Source organism: Neophocaena asiaeorientalis, unplaced genomic scaffold, assembly GCF_003031525.2.
Source record: "Neophocaena asiaeorientalis asiaeorientalis breed wild unplaced genomic scaffold, Neophocaena_asiaeorientalis_V1.1 scaffold123, whole genome shotgun sequence".
In the NCBI taxonomy this organism is placed as follows: domain Eukaryota; kingdom Metazoa; phylum Chordata; class Mammalia; order Artiodactyla; family Phocoenidae; genus Neophocaena; species Neophocaena asiaeorientalis.
Genome location: NW_020173666.1, coordinates 340,266 through 360,104, shown reverse-complemented (window position 1 = coordinate 360,104; position 19,839 = coordinate 340,266). Strand labels below are relative to the sequence as shown.

Genomic DNA, 19,839 nt, shown 5'->3' with positions numbered 1-19,839 from the left:
AAATTTCATAACTGCAGAGATGTAAAGAACCCTGGAGGTTTGTCACCCGGTTCCCCGTCCCATGGTTGAACGAATCCTGGGCCATGATCCCTCCACCTCTATTTTAGAAGGCAGACATCTCTCTCCCACCCCCTCCTCCCTATGCCCCTTTCCAAGAACGCTGTCACCCACCTCCGAGGACCGTACCCAGGAAGATGCATTTCTTTTTGTGACGTTTCAGAAAATTCCACGTAGATCTCAGCATCTTCAGGCCCTGGGGGTGCGGGCTGCCTAAAGGGAAGGAGGAATGGTTCACCAGGAAAACGTTTCTTCGTCGCTTGGCACGGACTACCCGGCTGGACCGCCGTCGTCCCACTCGGTGCTCTCCAAAAACCACGAACGCGACTTTCCGCAGAGACTGTCACCGGAGCGGGAAGGGGGCGGAGACTGTGGCTGAGCAGCTGCGCTTTCTGTTGCTGCCGGCGCGCCGCCGCCGCCGCCGCTCACTAGCCTGGGGCGCCGTGGTCCGTCTAGAATTCGCTCCCGAGTGCCTCACAGTTCGATTCCCCCGGAAACGACAGCCCGCCCCCACCGCGTTCCGTTGCCAGCGCTCCTCCTCCGCCGCGGCCTCCGGCACTGAGCGAGGCTGCCGCGGTGCAGTATGGAGGCGAAGGTAGGGTCCACGCAGATTACGGGCGGCGCGTGCTCTGTGTTGGCGGAGGAGACCGAAAAGTGGATGGAACAGGCGATGCAAATGGTGAGGGGGCGGGACGTGGATGTATAGGGTGGGAATTTTCTCTGGCTTATCCTGGCCGAAGCATTCGAGTAAACGTCCCCGGGGGTGCTTTCTGGTCTCAGTAATCTCGATGGAGTTCGCATTCTCTGGGTAAACACCTGGCTTTACTCTCCTGAAATGTTTTTTAGCTCATTCTCACAGTGGTTCTGAGGAAAGGAAGAGACGAAATACAGAAATTATTTCTTTTTCACTTGTTTGAAGTATGCGCCGAACATCCCTATTCGGGGGCTGCTGGCACGGGCGTGCTGCGTCCCCTTGTTTCCTGTGGACATTCGCAAATCCTCGAAGTCACATTATTTTGTATTTATGACCTCTTGACTCTATCTAGTAGAAGGAAGGAAGCTGAGGATGTTTCCGGTAGAGAGCAGGATAAAAACAAGTACCTGAACAGCCAGATTCTCATCCATCTATCCATCCATCCATCCATCCTTTCACTTCCCTCACTCCTTTCAAGACTCCTGATTAAGGAGGGCTCTAATAAGATTTGTGTATAATCCAAGCTTTACCCATACTTACGTGTCTCATCGAACTCTTTAATAGGGATAAAAGTCTATTTGGCATATATGTATATATATATAAATCATGCACACACACATATATGCATATGTTAATTTAAACTTGTTCCTCATACTCTTTTGACAGTCACTCACAGTAAAAAAAAAATCTATTTTGTATTACATTCCAGTAAACACACACAGATAAAATTGAAACAAAAGTTTTACAGAACAGTACTTAATCTTCCTATGTACAGTTTTCCTGGTATTTCTCTTTCATTGCATTTTGGAAAAAAAAATGCTGGTCATCACCCCTGATTTGATTTCATGACCCACTCTTTAAGTCCACTTCAAAATTTATTTCCCCCGTTAAACTTACAGGATGCATAACTTTCTGTCTGATACTTTAATGTTCACATGTACCTTTAAATAATTAATTTGTAATTTGTAATATGGAGTTGTTTGTCCTGAACTCCTTTTATGTTACTAAATTCTCCAAGTTGGAGACAAGGAGTTTTCATGTGATATCAAAAATCTCACTCTCCTTACCCCAAATCATTTCAATAATATCATATGCCTGGCGGCGCCTTTTTTTTTTTTTCTGGCCGCGCTGCGTGGCGTGTGGGATCTTAGTTCCCCCACCAGCGATCAAACCCGTGCCCACTGCAGTGGGAGCGCAGAGTCTTAAGCACTGGATGGCCAGGGAAGTCCCTGGGCAGCATCTTTATAAGTAGTGAGGATGGTAATAAATGCACATGAAGACTAAAATATCTCAGATTAAGCTGTGTTTATATCTTTCTATGGGCGAGAGACCTGGAGGCCAGGGAATGCTGGAATACTGGGAATTCGTGGTCTCTTCCATTTATTTTCATTTGCTTCAGGAACTCTCCTCAAAGTATTTATGTGGAGCTTGTGTAGATGAAAATTTGAGAGTTGCTGTCATAGAGGACTCAGTAGTGGTTCCATAAACAGCTAAGTTTAATCAGTCTTTGAGCTTTTCCACTTTGTGTATCAGAAATGTGTTTTCTTTCCATCCTTTCATATCTTTGTACTATTCTCTAGTCTTCTGGACTAAACATTTGAGTCTTTTTACTACCTTTTGGTATGACCTTGGGCAAGTCACTTTATCCCCCTAGGGTATTGCTTCCTACTCTATAAAACGGGGTGGTTGAACTCCAAGTAATTTCTAAGCCCTCTCTGGCCTTGACATTTTTGTCTTTTAATTAGATTATAAACACCTAGGGGTGTGATTACCTAGTTTATCGACATAGGGTCAAGGAAGTCCTTAGTTTGCACTTATTTTTTTGGTTTTGGCCAATAGTATATGTTTCTTCCAGGACTTAAAAAAGGGAAAAAAGGGCTTGTCATAAACCTTGGGCTTTGTCCAACCATTCCCTCCCCACTAAAGAAACTTCAAATCTTAAATTATTTCAAAGAATTGTTGAAGTAATTGAAAGTGTATTATGTACTTCTGAGAAGAATTTATGATTAGACCAGAAGCACAGCTGGTACCAAATCTGGAGGCAGCAAGTTAATCTCTGATTAATGTGTTCTGAGGAACTTGAAAGTGAAATGTCCAGTATACAAGTAATAGGGAGGATACTAGCATCCCCACAGCACTTGTACAGAGTACACATATTTATATGACCAGTTCAAGTAATTAGAATGTTTGTCTCTGATGTTAGCATTTGTTGGGCAAAGGCCTGGAGGAATTGGAATGGAGATGGATTCTTTAAAGTATATGACCAAAGGCAGAAAACATAAAAGGAAAATGAATAGGTTTTAGTTATATAAGTATTGAAAACTTCTCCATATTAAAAAGATAAGATACAAAGTAACAAAGCAGATGACAAAGAGGGAAAATATTTGCAATGTAAATAATTTGCAATGTAAATAAATTTGCAATGTAAATAAAAGGACAGGTTTGACAACCTTAATATATAAAGAACTTTTACAAACTAATGAGAAAAGATGTACACCCTAATTTTGAAAAAGTCGAAGGATATGAACATGCTATTCTAAAAGAAATACAAATAACTAGCAAGTGAACAAGTGTGCGATTTCACTAGTAATAAATTAAATTCAAGTTAAAAAGAGTTACAATTTTTCACCTGTTAAATAGGCAAAGGTGAAAAAATTATAATGCTTGCTGTTGGTAAGGGTGTGTGTGTGAGGAGCTGGCTAGTTGGTTGCTGAAATTGGGGCATCCTTTCTAGAGGGCAACTTTGCTATGTATATATAAAAAAGCCTTAAAACTAGTTTATCCTTTGATCCAGTAATGCCTTTATGGTATTTTTTTCCCCAAATGAAAATATTTTAATGTTTTCTTTTTCTGATTATATAAATAATTCATAGTCATAAGAAATTCAAACTATAAAAAGATTCAACAAATTAAGTAATAATTACCTAAAAATCCTACCATCAGAGATAATGTTATAAAAATTTTAGGAGCATCCTTCCATGTATCTCTGTCCATGTGTAAACAGACATATATACTTTTTTCTTATATTAAATCTCTGTGCTAGGTTTTTTCAAATTTATTTTTTGACATATATATGTTTAAATAAATGAAATTGCGTATTTTCTTTATGATTGTGAATATCTTTTTCTAGACGTAAATACTTCTTATTTTGGTTTGTTTTCCTCACCCCCATTCCATAATACTTTTATTGCTATGGAATAGATTACCAAAAGTGGGACAAAGGATGTATGTATTTTAAAACCATCTAGACATTTTAAGATTGCCTTCTGGAATTATGCTGCCCAATGTAGTAGCCACTAGCACGTGTGGCTACTTAAGTTTAAATTGATTAAGATGAACTAAAATTAGATATTCAGTTCCTCAGTCACATTAGCTGCATTTCAAGTACTCAGTAGCAACACATGGCCAGTGGCTACCATATTGGACAGTGCAGATCAAAGGATATTTCCATTACTACAGAAAGTTCTGTTGGATAGCACTGGTCTGAAATGGTCATAATTCCATCTCCAGTGTATGAGAATGTTCTGTCCTACCCCTGTTCCCACTAGCCCTGAAATTATCACTCTTTAATATTTGGCAATGTTATAGGTGAGAAGTATTATAATATCTGTGTTACTTTTTTTTGTTGTTCTTTGATAAATTTATCAAACTTTAAAGAAAGTTCTCTACACTTTATTATTGTTTGTAAAATCACTATTTTTCATGACAGTTTTCTTTTGGAGAGCTAAGTGTATAATAAAGGTTATTGTTTTAATCATCAGAGCATATAATTCTAAGGGTGTAGGCTTAGAATCAAATAAAAGAATAACAGTGTTGCACTTTTACATTCCAGACACAGTGCTGTGGATAGTGTTTCGTATAGGCCATAGTGTATAAGCCCCATAGTAGCCCTACCCTATCAGGTGTGTATTATTACTGGCCTCATCTTCAGAGGGGGACATTGAGGTTTAGAGTGAAGTAAACTTCCCAAAGTTAGGGAACTGGTAAGGAGAGAGCTGTGATTTGAGCCCAGCCACCTGTCCTCACCCTGCCCTGCCTGTACTGTGCTGTGTTTGGTCACTCACTGCTCTCCGGTGCGCCCTACTGGACCTCTCTGCCTGTTCACTTTCATCCCACTGACTACAGTGTATTGAGCATCCTAATTAGACACTCGGATTGTTTTTTCTCTGTGAATTGCCTAGGCATATCCTCTTTTGCCCAATTTTATTATTAGTTTTATTTTAAAAAATCACATTGTAGGAACCCTTTGTATTTTATAGCTATTTCTAGGAATAATTCATAAGGAAGTGATGGAGATATAAAGTTCTTCCCTTGTTTACAATAGTGAGGAATTTGAAAAATAGCCCCATGTTCTAGTTAAACAATAGGGGACTAGTTAAATGAATCATAAAGATTCATGTAAAGGAGCACCATCTAAGTTTAGAAAAATCATGTGCTGAAAAAATATTACTCAACATGGCGAAGTGTTTGTAATATATTTCTCAATGAAAAAGGCAGACTGTTGATCTGTTTATATAGTATAAATCTATTTGACTTTTTAGAAAACTGCGAACATGTATGTGCAGGCATAGAAAAAAACCTGAAAACTTTCTGTCATAGAATAATAACAGAGACCATATTTTGGAGTGTTGGGATTGAGTGGTTTTTATTTTTTGATGTGTGGATTTTTTTACCCCCAGGTTTTTGACCTTGAACATACTTACTTCATAGTTAGGAAAAAAGAAAGCATGAGTGTGTGTGTGTATGTGTGTGTGAGTGTGTGTGTGTGTGTGTGTGTGTGTATTACCAGAGGGTCAGAGATAGAGGGAGAAAAGTTGCAAGTTTTCTAGAATAAATCAATTGCGTATTATTGTTGCATTTTCTGGGCGCCTAGTATTACTATAATATTGTGCTAGGTCTGAGGAAAATTCAAAAAGAAAACAAGCACAGACACATGCGTTGTAACAAATGTGGCGTGATTTAGTGTTTCCTGTGTATTAGGCCTTGTGATGCGTGCTAGGCCTGCAAAGGTGAGCAAAACAGGTTTGCTAGTGCTTGGATCTAGTGCTTGCCTCCCAGGAGCATACTGTTTAATGCATGAAATTAAGCCACGCACAAATGAAAAAGTTAATGGTAACAAGTTCAGGGTCCCAAATAAGAGACAGATATAAAGTACTATCAGATGATAGGCGACAAAGTCCTGAGCAAGTCAGTTGAATTAAATTATAGGATGCTTTCTTAACTTTAAAAAGGGAAAATGGGATGTAGGTGGGTGGCAAAGGAGAGAAAGGTTGAGCAAGCAGAGGAACCGTCAAGTCCAAAGAAATGGAGGACTTGGTCTTAGGTTAGGAGGTGATCCAGCTGTTTGTTCAGAATAGGGCTTCCTAACAGGAGCCCAGGTTTTAGGGGGATCTATAAACCCTGACGCTATGTATAAAAGTGTCATGTACATGTGCCCTTTTTCACGTTTGAGAGTCCATAAATAACGTTCATCAGATTCTCAGAGGGGCTCTGGAAAGTTTAAGAACCAAGGACCTAGAAGGATAATGAAAAGTTAGGCTGGCTTATTTGGCTGGTGGGAAGCGTGGGTGGTAGTTGGGAGGCTCTCGGTGCCAGGTTGAGGAATTTAATGTTGTAGAGGGAAAAGAGAGCTTCCGAGAGTCATTAGCAGTAACAGCTGTAGCGTAGTTTGACCTTTTGAACGTTTTTATTTTCTACCTAAGAGTTGTTCTGGCTAAATTGTCTTTTCCCCTGATTTTTTTTTTTTTCTTTTGTAGGAGATATACCTGGGGACTCACCAAGAGTCTGTGCACTCTGCAGTCTGTCCCCATCTCTCCTCCTTTTACCACTGCATCACTAGATAGTAGTTTATGGGAGCGACGGCTTTAGAGAAACTCCAAAATCTCTTCCATCCTAGAGCTGTCATTGTCTGTAACCTGCGGGGTCTGACTAGAGTGAAGGAAATGACATTTAAAGAGCAATAGAAATGACATTAAAGACTTTTGGAGTAGATACCAGTAATTGGGCCAGGAAGAAGAGAGATTTCATTCTTCAGTTTTGAAAGCTGATAATTTATTAATTTATGAAAGACCAAGTTGCCATTTTAAATAGTAACTGAGCCTTGGCTCCTGTCAAAAAAGATGAGAGAGTTAAAAACCTACCTGCACACACTTCAGACCCACCTTGCCTGAGTTCTTGTGCATTCATAAAGAAGTGATCAGACTTGACAGAAATTGGAAAGTACGAGATGGGATGAGTTGAAAATTCTTTTCAGCTTAATTAAATCTATTTTGAATGTGACAGCAAAGCAAATATATATTTGATATATGCATATATACACATGTGTTTTATATACATGTAAACACACCCATCTATATTTTTTTTAATTGAAAAGCATTTCACTCTAAACTCACTTCCATGGAGTTTTTGGGTTATTCTCACCACCTCCTCCCTAACTCGCCATTCCAGCTGCCCACCCCCTCACTGTGAGCTTGGCAACAACTTTAATCAACAACATTATTTGCCTTTTTAAAATACTCCCTTCACTCACATTTTCTCTCTAATTTGGACAGCAAAGGAAGGCATTTCACAAGAAAACACGTTAATCTAAGGAAGTAGGAAGATAATATTCAGGGTTGGGAAATAGAGTTAAAAGGAGATAATTTGCTGGAAGGGAAAAAGAGAAAATCCAAAGGAAAGAATGAAAGGCACAAGCCCCGTCACCTGGAGACCCTGGTGGAGGGGCTGCCAGGCCCTGCAGCGTGGCCCCGGCTGTCTTCCAGGTGAACAAGTCAGGACTTGGAAGGAACCCTACTGGGCAGCTTGGGTTCACCTTCTCCCTGGCCACTTACTCCCTTTCCTCTTACTCTTGGATTCTCTTCTGCACATTTGAAATGGCCACATAGCCTCACATAGAATTCTTCAGGGGATAGTTTTACAGAAAATCCTTGTCACATGGCTCCCCATTTGTTTACTCTCGCAGTTTTTTTTTTAATCTTTAAACTTCCTATGCCTCACTCTCTTGCTAAATGTCCCCTCTCCTTTTGTCCCTTGAACTAGACCTACTAAGAACCCAAACACTGATAAAGTAGCTGAACAACAGTAATTACAGTAGAAATTAGAGACAGAGCCATGGCAGAGAGCCCAGGAACCTGACATCTGGTAGGTGCTCCACAAAGACTTGTTGAACAAGTGAGTGGATGGAGCCAGATGGCCTGGGCTCTAGTCCCAGCCCCTCACAGGGGCTAATTCCATAACCTTCCCATGGCTCAGTCTTCTCATCTGTAAAATGGGGAAGCTCACGGAGCCAGTCTCATAGGGTGATAAACTAAATGAATTAATACAGTGCTTAAAATAGTCCTGGATCAAGGTAGGTTCTTCAGTAAGCTCTAAGCTAATAATATTTGCAAGTTCAGAATCAGAACACTTGAGATGTAGACATAACAGTCTGTTGTAATAGAAACTAGAAATGTAACTTATAGGCAAGTCACTCTTCAGGTCACTGGTTTCATTCCCTCCCTTCCACCCAAATTGACCCTTCTTTCTCGGCCTAGTTTTTTCCTTGGATCTTCCATAACACCAGATACTCCTGGTTTTCCTCCTACCTCAGTAGGCATCTCTTCTTAATCGCCATTGTAAGAGCCTTCTCAGTTTATTCCACCTTTATTTTTTTTTAATGTTTCAATTTGAAATAATTACAGATTCATAGGAAGTTGCCACAGAGTATACAGAGAAGGCTCACATACCCTTCAGGTAGTTCCCTCCAATGGTAACATCTTCTGTAACTGTAGTAACATATTAGAGCCAGGAATGTGGCATTGACCCAGTCTGCAGGGCTTGTTCAGATTTCATCACCTTTATGTGCTAACCTTAAAGCGTTTGTGTATGTGCGTGTGTCTGTGTGTATCTGTAGTTCTATGCAATTTTGTCACCTGTTTAGTTTTGTGTAGTCACCACCAGAACTGCTCCATCACCACAAGGCTTCCTCATGCTACCTCTTTATAGCCACCATCCCTCCCAAACCTTAAACCCTGGCAGTCATTTATCTGTTCTCCATACCTGTAGTTTTGTCATTCAAGAATGTTTTATACATGACTGTGTCACCTTTGGGGATTTATTTTTTCATTCAACATAATTTCCTTGAGATCCATCCAAGTTTTGAGTCAATTAATAGTTGATTCCTTTTTATTGCTGTGTAGTTTTCCATGGATAGATGTAGCACACTTTGTCTAACCAGTCACTCTTTGAAGGACATTTGGGTCATTTCCAGATTTTGGCTATTATGAATAAAACTCCCCTGAACATTCATGTCTGTATACAAAATTGTGTATTGTATGAACATAAGGTTTCATTTCCTTGGGTAAATAAATGCCCAGGAGTGCAATTGTTGGGTCATATGTTAAGTGCATGTTTAGCTTTTTAAGGAACTACCGAACAATCTCCCAGGGTGGCTGTACCATTTTACATTCCTACTGGCAATAGATGAGTGATCCTGTTTCTCTGCCTTGCTGGTATTTGGCACTGATACTTTCTATTTTAGCCATTCTGCTAAGTGTGTAGTGATAATCTCATTGTGGTTTTAATTTGCCTTCGCTAATGGCTAATGTTGTGACCATCTTTACATGTGCTTATTTGCCATCTGTATGCCCTCTTTGATAAAATGTCTTTAAATATCTGTTGCCCGTTTTCTAACAGTTTTTTTTTCACTGTTGAATTTTGAGCATTCTTTACATAGTCCAGGTCTAGACTTTTGTTGAATATGTGGTTTGTAAATATTTTCTTCCCGTTTTAGCTTATCTTTTCTTCCTCTTAACAGGGTGTATTAGTTTCCTATGGGTGCTGTAACAAATTACCACACATCTGATAGCTTAAAACAACACAAGTTTATTCTCTTATCGTTCTGGAGGCCCAGAGTCCACACTGAGTTTCACTGTGCCAAAACCAATTGTCAGCAGGGCTGTGCGCCCTCTGGAGGCTCTAGAGGAGAACATGTCTCCTTGCCTTTTCCAGCTTCTAGAGCGACATTCCTTGCTTGGTTCATGGCTCCTTCCGCCATCTTAAAAGTCAATAGAGTAGCATCTTCAACTCTCTCTCTCTGCTTCCATCATCACAGTGTTTTATACTTTATGTGTCAGATTTCTCTCTGCCTCTCTCATAAGGACACTTATGACTGCATTTAGGGCCACCTGAATAACCCAGGGTAACTTTCCTGTTTCAAGATCCTCAACAAATACTTGATGGATGAAAAAATGATTTGTCTCTCTTGTGTACCCCAGGTTATGTGTCATCCTAAGCTTATTTTATTTTGTTTTCCTTCAATTAATTTTTTATTTTTGTGAAGACAAACAACACAAAGGAAAACTGATCAACATATTTGAACAGGAACTTCACAAGAGAGATCCAAATGTCAGTAAACTTACGAAAAAATGGTAAACCTCTTAACTCACCAGGGAAATGAAAATTAAAACCACAAACACTACCTCATATCCATCAAAATATCCAAAATAAATAATATTAACAATTCCAGTTGTCAGTGAGGATGTAGAGCAGCGGGAACTCTCACACACTGTTCATGGGAATGTAAATTATTACAACCACTTTGGGAAGCTGGCAGTATCTATTGTACTAAAGGCAAACACACACAATAGCCTCTAACCCAGTAAATTTACTGTTAGGTATATACTCAACAGAAATTAATAGTACCTGAAGAGACAGGTATAAACATGTTCATACGGCATTATTAGTAATAATCAAGAAGTGGAAACAACCCGAACATCTTTCAACAGATTGTATAAATAAACTGTGGTATATGCATACAAAGTAATATAGGACAATGAAAGTGACCTACAGTTACAGGAATGAACATGGATGCAACTTGAAAACATGTGAAACAAAAGCAGCTAGAGACAAAATATATACGCCGTGAGTCCATTTATATAAAGTTCAAAAACAGGCATAGTTAAGTCAGAATAGTGATTTAAGCTTACTTTAAATTTCATTCTTCGTGCGATGATTGCCTTAACTGCACCAGTACTTAGTCTCCACCCTCCCCAGCTGTCAGTCCTCCTCCTGGCTTTCCTTTCTATAGTAGCCTGTGGTACATTTGTATATTTGTTTGTATATAGTCACCAAACCTTGGAACTCTTCAGTCTTTCAAACTTTGCATAAACTGGGTATGCTTTAACTGTTTTTACAGAACTGGGACAGCACTAGCCTGTGGGTAGTTCATGACACAATTCTGAGGAATGCGGTCTTATTGCTTCAGATACTGTCTGTTTACACCTCTCCATGCCCCAGCTCTATCCCACCACTCCAGATGGGAGAGAAGTACAATATGCTCCCACCACGTGCCTCTCCTTTCAGCGCTTTTGGCCAAATGATAAGTGTCAGTTGAGCAAGCTTGAAGCAGCTAAGGAACCCACGCTGGCATTATGATAGGACGTTATTGCTACTGTAAATAGTGTAGCTGGGAGCAAGAGGCTAGTGCAGGAGATGGAACACTCTGTTTTCAGCTAAGGCTTCAACTTGGCACTTTATATGCCCTATGGTGTGTGCAAATACCTCCGCTTAAATGGGAGTCTTGCCTTCCAAAGGGTCTTCCAGCCTGCCAAAGTAGGAAATGCTGTGCCTTTCTAGAAACAGCTGTACTTGGGATTTTTAATTGTAGTGAGGTGGCAATGATTGTATACTAGTCCAAAGGTTGCACCCATTTAAGGTTCTCTCTCACCTGTGGTATCAGGGCATCCCAGAGGTAACCTGCCTGTTTTTGCTCTCTGCCTGAAGAAGTATTCCTTAGCTGTCCTGGGCCCCAGAGCTGCTGGAGTTCCCTCAGCCATAGCGCTAGAAGAAAAATGGGCAGCCTCTGATAGAGGGGAGACTTTGCAAATATAATAAATTGGTTTGCCATTCCTGGGATGGTGCTGGAACTATGCCTAAACTTATTTTTCTCATTTGTGTCTTTCAGTTGAGGTATACGTCACATACAGTGAGATGCACAGTTCTTACATGTATTATTCAGTGTTGAGTGACGCAGACATCTGTGTAAGCCACATCCTTATCAGGATAAAGTTTTCACCACCACAGAAAACTTCCTTGTGTCCCTTTCCAATCTACACATCCCCTTTCATGAAGCAACCACCGTTCCAATTTCTTTCATCGTAGTTTAGTTTAGTCTGTTCTAGTACTTCACATGATTTGTGTTTGACATCTTTTACCTTAGCATGTCTGAGATTCATCCATGTTGTTGTGTGTATCAGTAGTTTGTTTCTTCTTATTGCTGAATAGTCTTCTATTGTGTGAATATACCACAGTTTGTTTATTCATTCTTTTGTTGATGGGCACCCGTTCTATTTCCAGAGTTTGGCTATTATGAATCAAGCTGTTATGAACATTCTTTTACAAGGTTTTTTGGTGGACATATATTCCCTTCTCTTAAATAAATACTTAGGAGTAGAATAGGCTATATGTTCACAGGCTATATGTATGTTTACTTCTTAAAGAAACTTCCAGAATGTTTTCCAAAGTCATTATGCTATTTCTTTGTATAGAGTGCTCCTAAACTTTATTGTCTCACTTAGAGCAGAAATTGTGGGCACAGGGAGATATCCAGTCTGGTCACCTTTATGCTGTTGGAACTCTAGAGGATATTTTCTGTAATTTTTAAAGAAACAAAAAAATAAGCAGCATTTCAACAAGGAAAGAATTTTAATAAAAGATTTATAAATGTTACTTATTCTTCTACCTCTTTGCAGATATATACACTATCTCAGAAAAGGTGCATAGACCCTGGCAATTAAAAAAAAAGAGTCAATAGCAAAAAGAGTCAGTAGCAGTCTTTTGATTACTTCTCCCTCCAGTGAGAAGAAAAAAGTCAGGGGACTCAGGACCCATGAAAGGGATTTGTTCCTGAGTCTCCTTAATATGGATACGATAGAGAACAAAGGCATTAAATGCTAAAGTATGTTTGAGAAAAGGGAAGGCTGACCTGCATTTCTTTGTTCTGGTGTTTGTACGTGTGTGTACTGCTCAGGCTGCATCTTTTCTCTGCTACCATCTTTTCATGTTTTGAACATTACCTCTTAGATTTTCCATTTTGTCTTTCAGGCCAAAGAAGCCCTAGAAAATATTGAGGTTCCTGTTGGCTGCCTTTTGGTCTACAACAATGAAGTTGTAGGGAAGGGAAGAAATGAAGTTAATCAAACCAAAAATGTATGTGAGTTGAATAGTATAATTGCAGACATATGGAAGTGGTGGTAGGTGTGGAATGAATTTATCATAGTTGACTAGAAGATGGGTCTGTGTAGAGCCCCGTGAGTATCAATGGAAGGATGGTTTCCCTAAACATCTCTTTTTTTGAATGCCCTTTTTTTTCTGATCATAAAAGTGATACATGTTGATTTTTTAATGAAAATTCTACTTTATAAAACACATCAATTTAATTCATATCGTATCCTTTAGTACCTTTAAATAGTGTATTCCTTGTGGTAAATTAAAAAGTCACCCTCAGTTGATAGCTATGGAAGTATAAAAAGATTGTATAAAGGAAGCTATTCCTAAATCAGATAATTCAGTGAAATACAGTCTCCACCACCTGCTGTCTCTATCTACAGGTACACTTTAAAAGCTTGTGTGACATTAATTTATTGTGGTTAGGTTGAGAAGTTCATGAATTAAGGCAACACTTCCTGAACATGGTATCACAACAGTGTGTCACAGTGAGTATAAATGAAGTATCAAGTTTTAGGATTATAAAAAGTGCTAGGTGGACCCAAGGATAGCTTATGACTTTAATACCCCTCACACAGACCTTGATCTTACTTGGGAGCCAGAGAACAAGCTGGTGTTGGAACTGGTGCTGTGAGGACTTTAAAGTTCATCCATCACATCTATCAAAAAGAAAACTCAGATTTAGTGAAACACAAGCAAAATAGGAACCCAGATTCACAAAGTAATTGTTATGTGGATATCAAAATGCTTCTGAGATAAGTAATAGACCATAATACAGCAATTGGTGAATATACACACACTTATGCAGGAGTGGAATTTTGTGTTTTAAATAATTGTCATCTCTCCCTATGTGTATTTTGTAGTTCAGTACAATATCTTTAAGGTGAGATCACTGAATGTCCTAGCAACATCCATCTAAACCCCCAGTGACCTGGGTTTCTTACACACCTTGAAATTAACCTGGATTTATTTTTAGTTTTCTATGCTCTATAGAAGATTACCCTATAATCACAGTATAGCAAGACTCTTGACCCCAAATGAGGAGACCCCAATCCTACTTTTGGCTCTGATACCATCACCCTCTGTCACCACCACCATCACCTCTCCCAGCTGTGTGTCTTTAGTAACCTCCTAATGTAGCTTAGCTTCTGGTTCTTCAGCAGTAAAAGAGTTGATTGAGGTGATTTATGTCAACGATTATTTCTTGAGAACTGTGGGGACATTTGATTCAGTAGTTCTGAATCTGAATTTTAAAATGCACCCGAGTTGGGGAAACTTTTCTTTTTTAAGCTCCCCAGTTGGTGCTGGTATGCAGTCATGTGTGGGAACCTCTTTGCTAAAGCACCTTCCAGCTCCGAGTTTATATTAATTCTGGGCCAGCAGTGCTCCCATCTGCCTCTGGCTTCCATGGTACCTTGGCCACTGTGCCAGCACTTTCCACACCCTGCCCTATGTCACAGGTAAATGAACACCTTTCTGTTTGTCCCATCGAATTTTATGCTCGTTGAGGACAGAGACTTTTTTTCCCACAAAGAGTTTAGCACAGTGGCGTATACATAGTTGACGTTCCGTGTAAGTTTATTGATAAACATGATTATCATGACTATTATCAATAATTATCACAGAGCAGAGTGCATATATCACGTTATGCGTCATTGTGCTTCATATAATTCAGATCGCTTTATGAGATGTAGATACCAGTATATCCAGTATTACACTGGGGAAACCAAGGCTTGGAGAAGCTATGTAACTTGCCCAGGGCTGTATAATCAGTAACATCACAGTCAGGATTCAGATTGAAGTGTGGTTCATTCCAGACTATGTGATTTCTCCTCTACTCAACTACTCCCATGAGGTATCTGAGACTGATACCAAATCTCTGCTTCTCTCTAGAGTCTGCCAGTATATAAAATCTCATCCCAAAGAAAATACAAGTGATGACATTCCAGTGATGATATTCTAAATATAGATTTGCTTAGAGTGAGGTCAGTGACAGCCTTGAAAACATTCGTAACTGGAACATATGCTTAGGAAAATTTCAAGTGTCCCCTGAAATATTCAGGAACCACAGACACTTTTTCTTTGAGACTTATCTCTCTATGGCATTTTAATTGAAAGAGTGTCCCCTAAAGTATTTAGGTACTTAACTAAAAATAGAGCATAATTCGTGTGGCATCTCAGATTAGGTGTCTTTTGTTGGTGAGGTTATGGTACTTGAACTAGGAACTAGAGTGTCAACTGCTAAGGGTGTCCTGAAACCTTTATTTGCTAAAACGCTGGCAGAAATGATAGGCCTATTTTTCATATTTACTTTTGAATATTTGTAAAATACAGTTGCATGTAGCCAACAAGGTCAATGCAAGCACCTCTTCTTTCAGGCTACTCGACATGCAGAAATGGTGGCCATCGACCAGGCCCTCGATTGGTGTCGTCGACATGGCAAGAGTCCTTCTGAGGTGTTTGAACACATGGTGCTGTACGTCACCGTGGAGCCGTGTATCATGTGCGCAGCCGCTCTCCGCCTGATGAGTATCCTTTGACTTCACGGGTTAATGTCTCGTACTCTTCCTGTGAACTCGAAAATGGCCACACATCATAGTAGAAACATAACCCATTTCTACAACATGAAAACAGAGACTTATGAAACAAATTATAGGAGGTGCACATTATAAAATACAGTATCCCTTGGTCAAAAAATTTTTAGGAAAGATTTTTGAATAATAAAATTACCTCATTTTTAATATCAATAAACATATAACTATTAAGTAAGCTAGAGCAAGAAACACATGACAAACTGTTGGGTAAAGATAAACCATAAATTAGATTATAAAACAGTGTGCATAGGAAAAGATCTGAAGACTGCATCTGTTTTGCCTTTAGTGAAGAGATTATAGGTGATTTAAAATTTTTCTTTCTCTGTTAATATGTTTTTATTGTTTATTTTTGCCAGGAATACCTATTACATAGAAGGCTTGAAAAATTTTAAGTCAGAAGTAAATACAAAGGAAAAAACAAATCATTTATGATACTATAATTGTAAATAAATGGGAAATTGATAAAGTTACAGCTCTTTGAATTCTTTCACAGAATAAGCGACACAAATACTGAATACAGCAAGTTAACCTCTAAAGATCTTTTAAAAAATTATTTGATAATTCAACAACTCAATTTCATACTTGAGTATTTTTATGTACTTATTTTGCTGTGTGTGAATCATTTAATCACTTTAAAAATAATAGAGAGGGTTTTGAATATGAAAATATGTACAGTTTCCGCTTTATAAGCTCTCTGCCCATCCTGCCTTACAGAGTGGCTCTGCTTTAGTCTGGCTTGTACTAGGTCACAGGTTGTATCTGTTTGAGGAAAGAACAGGGAAAAATCTATTATTTTTAAGAGGTGAAAATCCCTGGATTAAATTCTTGCCTCCTTTCTGGCTCCAATTCTCTAATGATTCCAAAAAATCATCTAGGAAAGATCAGAGAGAGCACCGAGCTCTGAGCATTCAGCAGCTACACAGTCAGTTTTCATTCCATTTGCAGTTGTGACACATTAGTTTCTATATTCTTTAAATCTCTTTCTTTTGTGTAACTGGATTGTGTAACTGGATTTTTAAGACGAAGCCTAAGTTTAATTATTTTTTGATAAGTGTGGCTGTTTTTTTGATAATTAATTTATTTTTTGGCTGCGTTGGATCTTTGCTGCTGCATGCAGGCTGTCTCTAGTTGTGGCCAGTGGGGGCTATTCTTCATTGTGGTGAGCGGGCTTCTCCTTGCCGTGGCTTCTCTTGCTGTGGAGCACAGGCAATAGGCGCGTGGGCTTCAGTAGCTGTGGCTCGTGGGCTCTAGAGCATTGGCTCAGTAGTTGTGGCGCATGGGCTTAGTTGCTCCGCGGCATGTGGGATCTTCCCGGACCAGGGATCAAACCCGTGTCCCCTGCATTGGCAGGTGGATTCTTAACCACTGCACCACCAGGGAAGTCTCAGTTTAATTGTTTTTAAGAGTAGCATGGCCTTTCCTCTCCAGGCTAGCTGGTATAAACCCACCCTAGTTTTGTCACAGTAGGCACTTGAACTGCACACTCTTTGTAGGACCTTAATTCTTCCTTAGAAATCCCGCTGGTTGTCTATGGCTGTCAGAATGAACGATTTGGTGGTTGTGGCTCTGTTCTAGATATTGCCTCTGCTGATCTACCGAATACTGGGAGACCATTTCAGGTAACATGAACTGTTATACTTTTCCCTTTTTTCTAATTACTGTGATCTCACGATGGGCTTGCAAATAGCCTGTGCTCAGTACACCAAGAAGCCACGCTAGAAACAGGTGGGCTCTTGGGACCTCTGGTCAAGGTCATTGATGCCTCAGTGTAAGACCATAGGTAATCGTTTCCAGGTGAGTGCTCAGCTCTCTTAATTAACAGAATTCCTCCAGAAGGAGAGTGCCCAGCCTTCTGAGTTTTCCTCTAACAGTCTTCACCCATGCCTTCAGCTATGTTTGAGGACCCTACCACTGTGGGCGTTCTCCATCCATGCGTACGCCTGGCTCCACGCTGTACCAAGTCTGTGTGATTTTGCACAAAGTCAGTCGTTTTGCTTGATTGCCCTGTACTATTTTTGGTGCCTAGCAACCGATACCTGTTTTCATTATTTTTCTTCCTGCCTTTTTAATGTTGAAATTTCCCCCAGGCCCAAGAATCCACTTAGAAATTCTACTTTCCCTTTAACCTTGCCACTTCTCCCAAAGTTTTTATGTTTAAGGCTATGAACAGTAGGAATTTATATTTCAGCATTTGGTCTGTAGACAAATACCAGTTTCCATAAACTGGTTTGATTGTTTTTTTCTCCAGATGTAAGGTTAATCCTAAAAGTATTATGCTTTAGAAAGAAAAGGACTTAACAACTTCCTGGACATGGTGGGTAGTTAACAACAAAGACCTCAGATATTCTTGGGAGAATATTAAGTACCTATGAAGGGCTAAATTTGGCTGAATCCCACTGAGAACAAGATTTGGAAAACATTCTATTTTGAGTTTTGCCAGCTGAACATTGGCTTTCTTAACAACTCCTGCACTTTTGAGAATAGATGACTTTTGACATCACATCAGAAAAGAAATTGTAATAGAATGATGGAGAGTAAGCAATACAGTTAGCTTGATCATTAAAAAAATATGCAAAGTGATTTGCTTTTTCCAGTTGCTTCTATCAGTAGCTCAAATTTTGCTTACATAACTCTTCGCAAGTGAATTGCTGACTCTACTTCATTTGTGAGAAAGATCTAAAGAATTTCTCAAAGCTTCTGGGCAGAACAAAGATGAGCTATTGGATATCAGACATGGGGGAACATTTTTGACCAACATGCCGGTGACACTGAGTGCACACGATCCTCTCCTGCACGTCCCTGCACAGAATCCAACAGTATCTGGTTGAACCAAAAAATAAGTTCACTTGCAGTGTGTGTACCTGGCCAGATTGGCTCCATCAAAATGAATGGCCATGGTTTGAAGCCACATCTCCAGATTTGATGCCAAAATATGTTTTTTTTTTTTTTTACAGTGTTTTGAGATTCTAGAGAAACTATCGATACCCCAGGCTTCTGGATGCTGTGTTTTCTACTTTTATTTGGTTGGCTTAGGGTGTGGGTAGGGGTGAGGTGGGAATTTGTGGAAGGTAGGGTGCTGTTTTTGTATTGCAGAATTATAGATTCTTTTAATACTGTATTATAAACAGCATTAAAGTTCATAGAGGAGACCTACAGAACTATTCTTTTCAAAGAAGATGGTGATTAATCTACTTTACCTGCCTTGTGTAAAAAATTATTTTAATTAAGAATGTGTGCTTTCTGTTAAAGCCACAAATTCGTAGCTATACTAGATGCCCGAAACGATTACCTTGGTAGCTTAGAGGGATCCAGTTTCCTTCTCCACCTGTAACTCAGTGAGTCTGGTCCCTGAGTGCACATTAGAATCACCTGGAGAGCTTGGACCCAAGCCTGTGCTTGGTCCCCACCCCAGACCCACTGAATTGGAAGCCGTGGAGGGAGGGGGAGCATTGGTATTTTTTTAGTGAGCTCCCAAGTGATTCCACTGAGCAGCCAAGGTGGAAAACCAAGGTTCTAACTCTACCTGAGAGGAGAGTGCTTTGTGCAGGTGGGTGAGACAATGAGGAGAGGTGGGGGACCCGGGGGACAGGAACACTGAACAGTGTAGGAAACGCCGTACTCACCAACATGGTTAGAAGATGAAGTACTGAGAAGCCAAGGGGGGTTCAAAAGAGAAGCAAGTGTAGCCAGGAGTCTCCACGACTGCAGAGAGTTGAGGAGAGTGAAAAGACCAGTGTTTTGGTCAATAGGGGCCCTTGAGATATCTAAGAGGGCAATCCTGGGAGCACAAGCCAGTGAGGATGAGGTTGGGGAGGAATTGAGAGCTGCAAAAGTGACGGCCACGATTCGGGAACGTTCTCTGGGAGGAGCAGGGTATCAGCTTGCGTGGGGGACAGGGTAGAAGGAAGATTATCGGTTGTTTTTTTTTTTCCAGCTTTATTGAGATATAATTGACGTACAACATTGTGAGATTATAAGGTGTACAGTGTGATGATTTGATGCATGTATACAGCAAAATGTTTATACCACAATAAGGTTAGTTCATACATCCTTCACTTCACATAACTACTATTTTGTTGTTGTTATTACGTTATGGTGAGAACACTTAAGCTCCCCTCTCATAGCGACTTTCAAGCATACAATACAGTATTGTTCTCTATAGTCACCATGCTGGAACTTATTCTTCTTATAACTGACGGTTTGTACCCTTTGACAAAAGTCTCCCCATTTCCCCCACCCCCTCCGCCCCTGTCAACCACCATTCTACTCTCTGTTTCTATAAAGAAAGTA

At 39.8% G+C, this 19,839-nt stretch overlaps 2 protein-coding genes across 4 annotated transcripts in view; one reads left to right on the top strand and one right to left on the bottom strand.

The window, feature by feature from the left end:
• Positions 1 to 485, bottom strand: part of PEX3 (peroxisomal biogenesis factor 3) — a 35,533-nt gene extending 35,048 nt beyond the window's left edge. The window contains exon 1 of one of the 2 annotated variants that reach the window (XM_024747883.1): positions 187 to 485. In XM_024747883.1, the coding sequence (XP_024603651.1) occupies positions 187 to 244 (58 nt within the window). In that variant the 5' untranslated portion in view covers positions 245 to 485. Of the gene's footprint in view, positions 1 to 171 lie in introns of both variants that reach the window. The other variant, XM_024747885.1, reaches the window with a different exon arrangement.
• A 114-nt stretch (positions 486 to 599) lies between these two features.
• Positions 600 to 19,839, top strand: part of ADAT2 (adenosine deaminase tRNA specific 2) — a 60,224-nt gene continuing 40,984 nt past the window's right edge. The window contains exons 1-4 of one of the 2 annotated variants that reach the window (XM_024747886.1): positions 600 to 736; positions 12,833 to 12,937; positions 15,334 to 15,484; positions 17,062 to 17,168. In XM_024747886.1, the coding sequence (XP_024603654.1) occupies positions 641 to 736; positions 12,833 to 12,937; positions 15,334 to 15,484; positions 17,062 to 17,168 (459 nt within the window). In that variant the 5' untranslated portion in view covers positions 600 to 640. The remainder of the gene's footprint in view (positions 737 to 12,832; positions 12,938 to 15,333; positions 15,485 to 17,061; positions 17,169 to 19,839) is intronic. The other variant, XR_003003594.1, reaches the window with a different exon arrangement.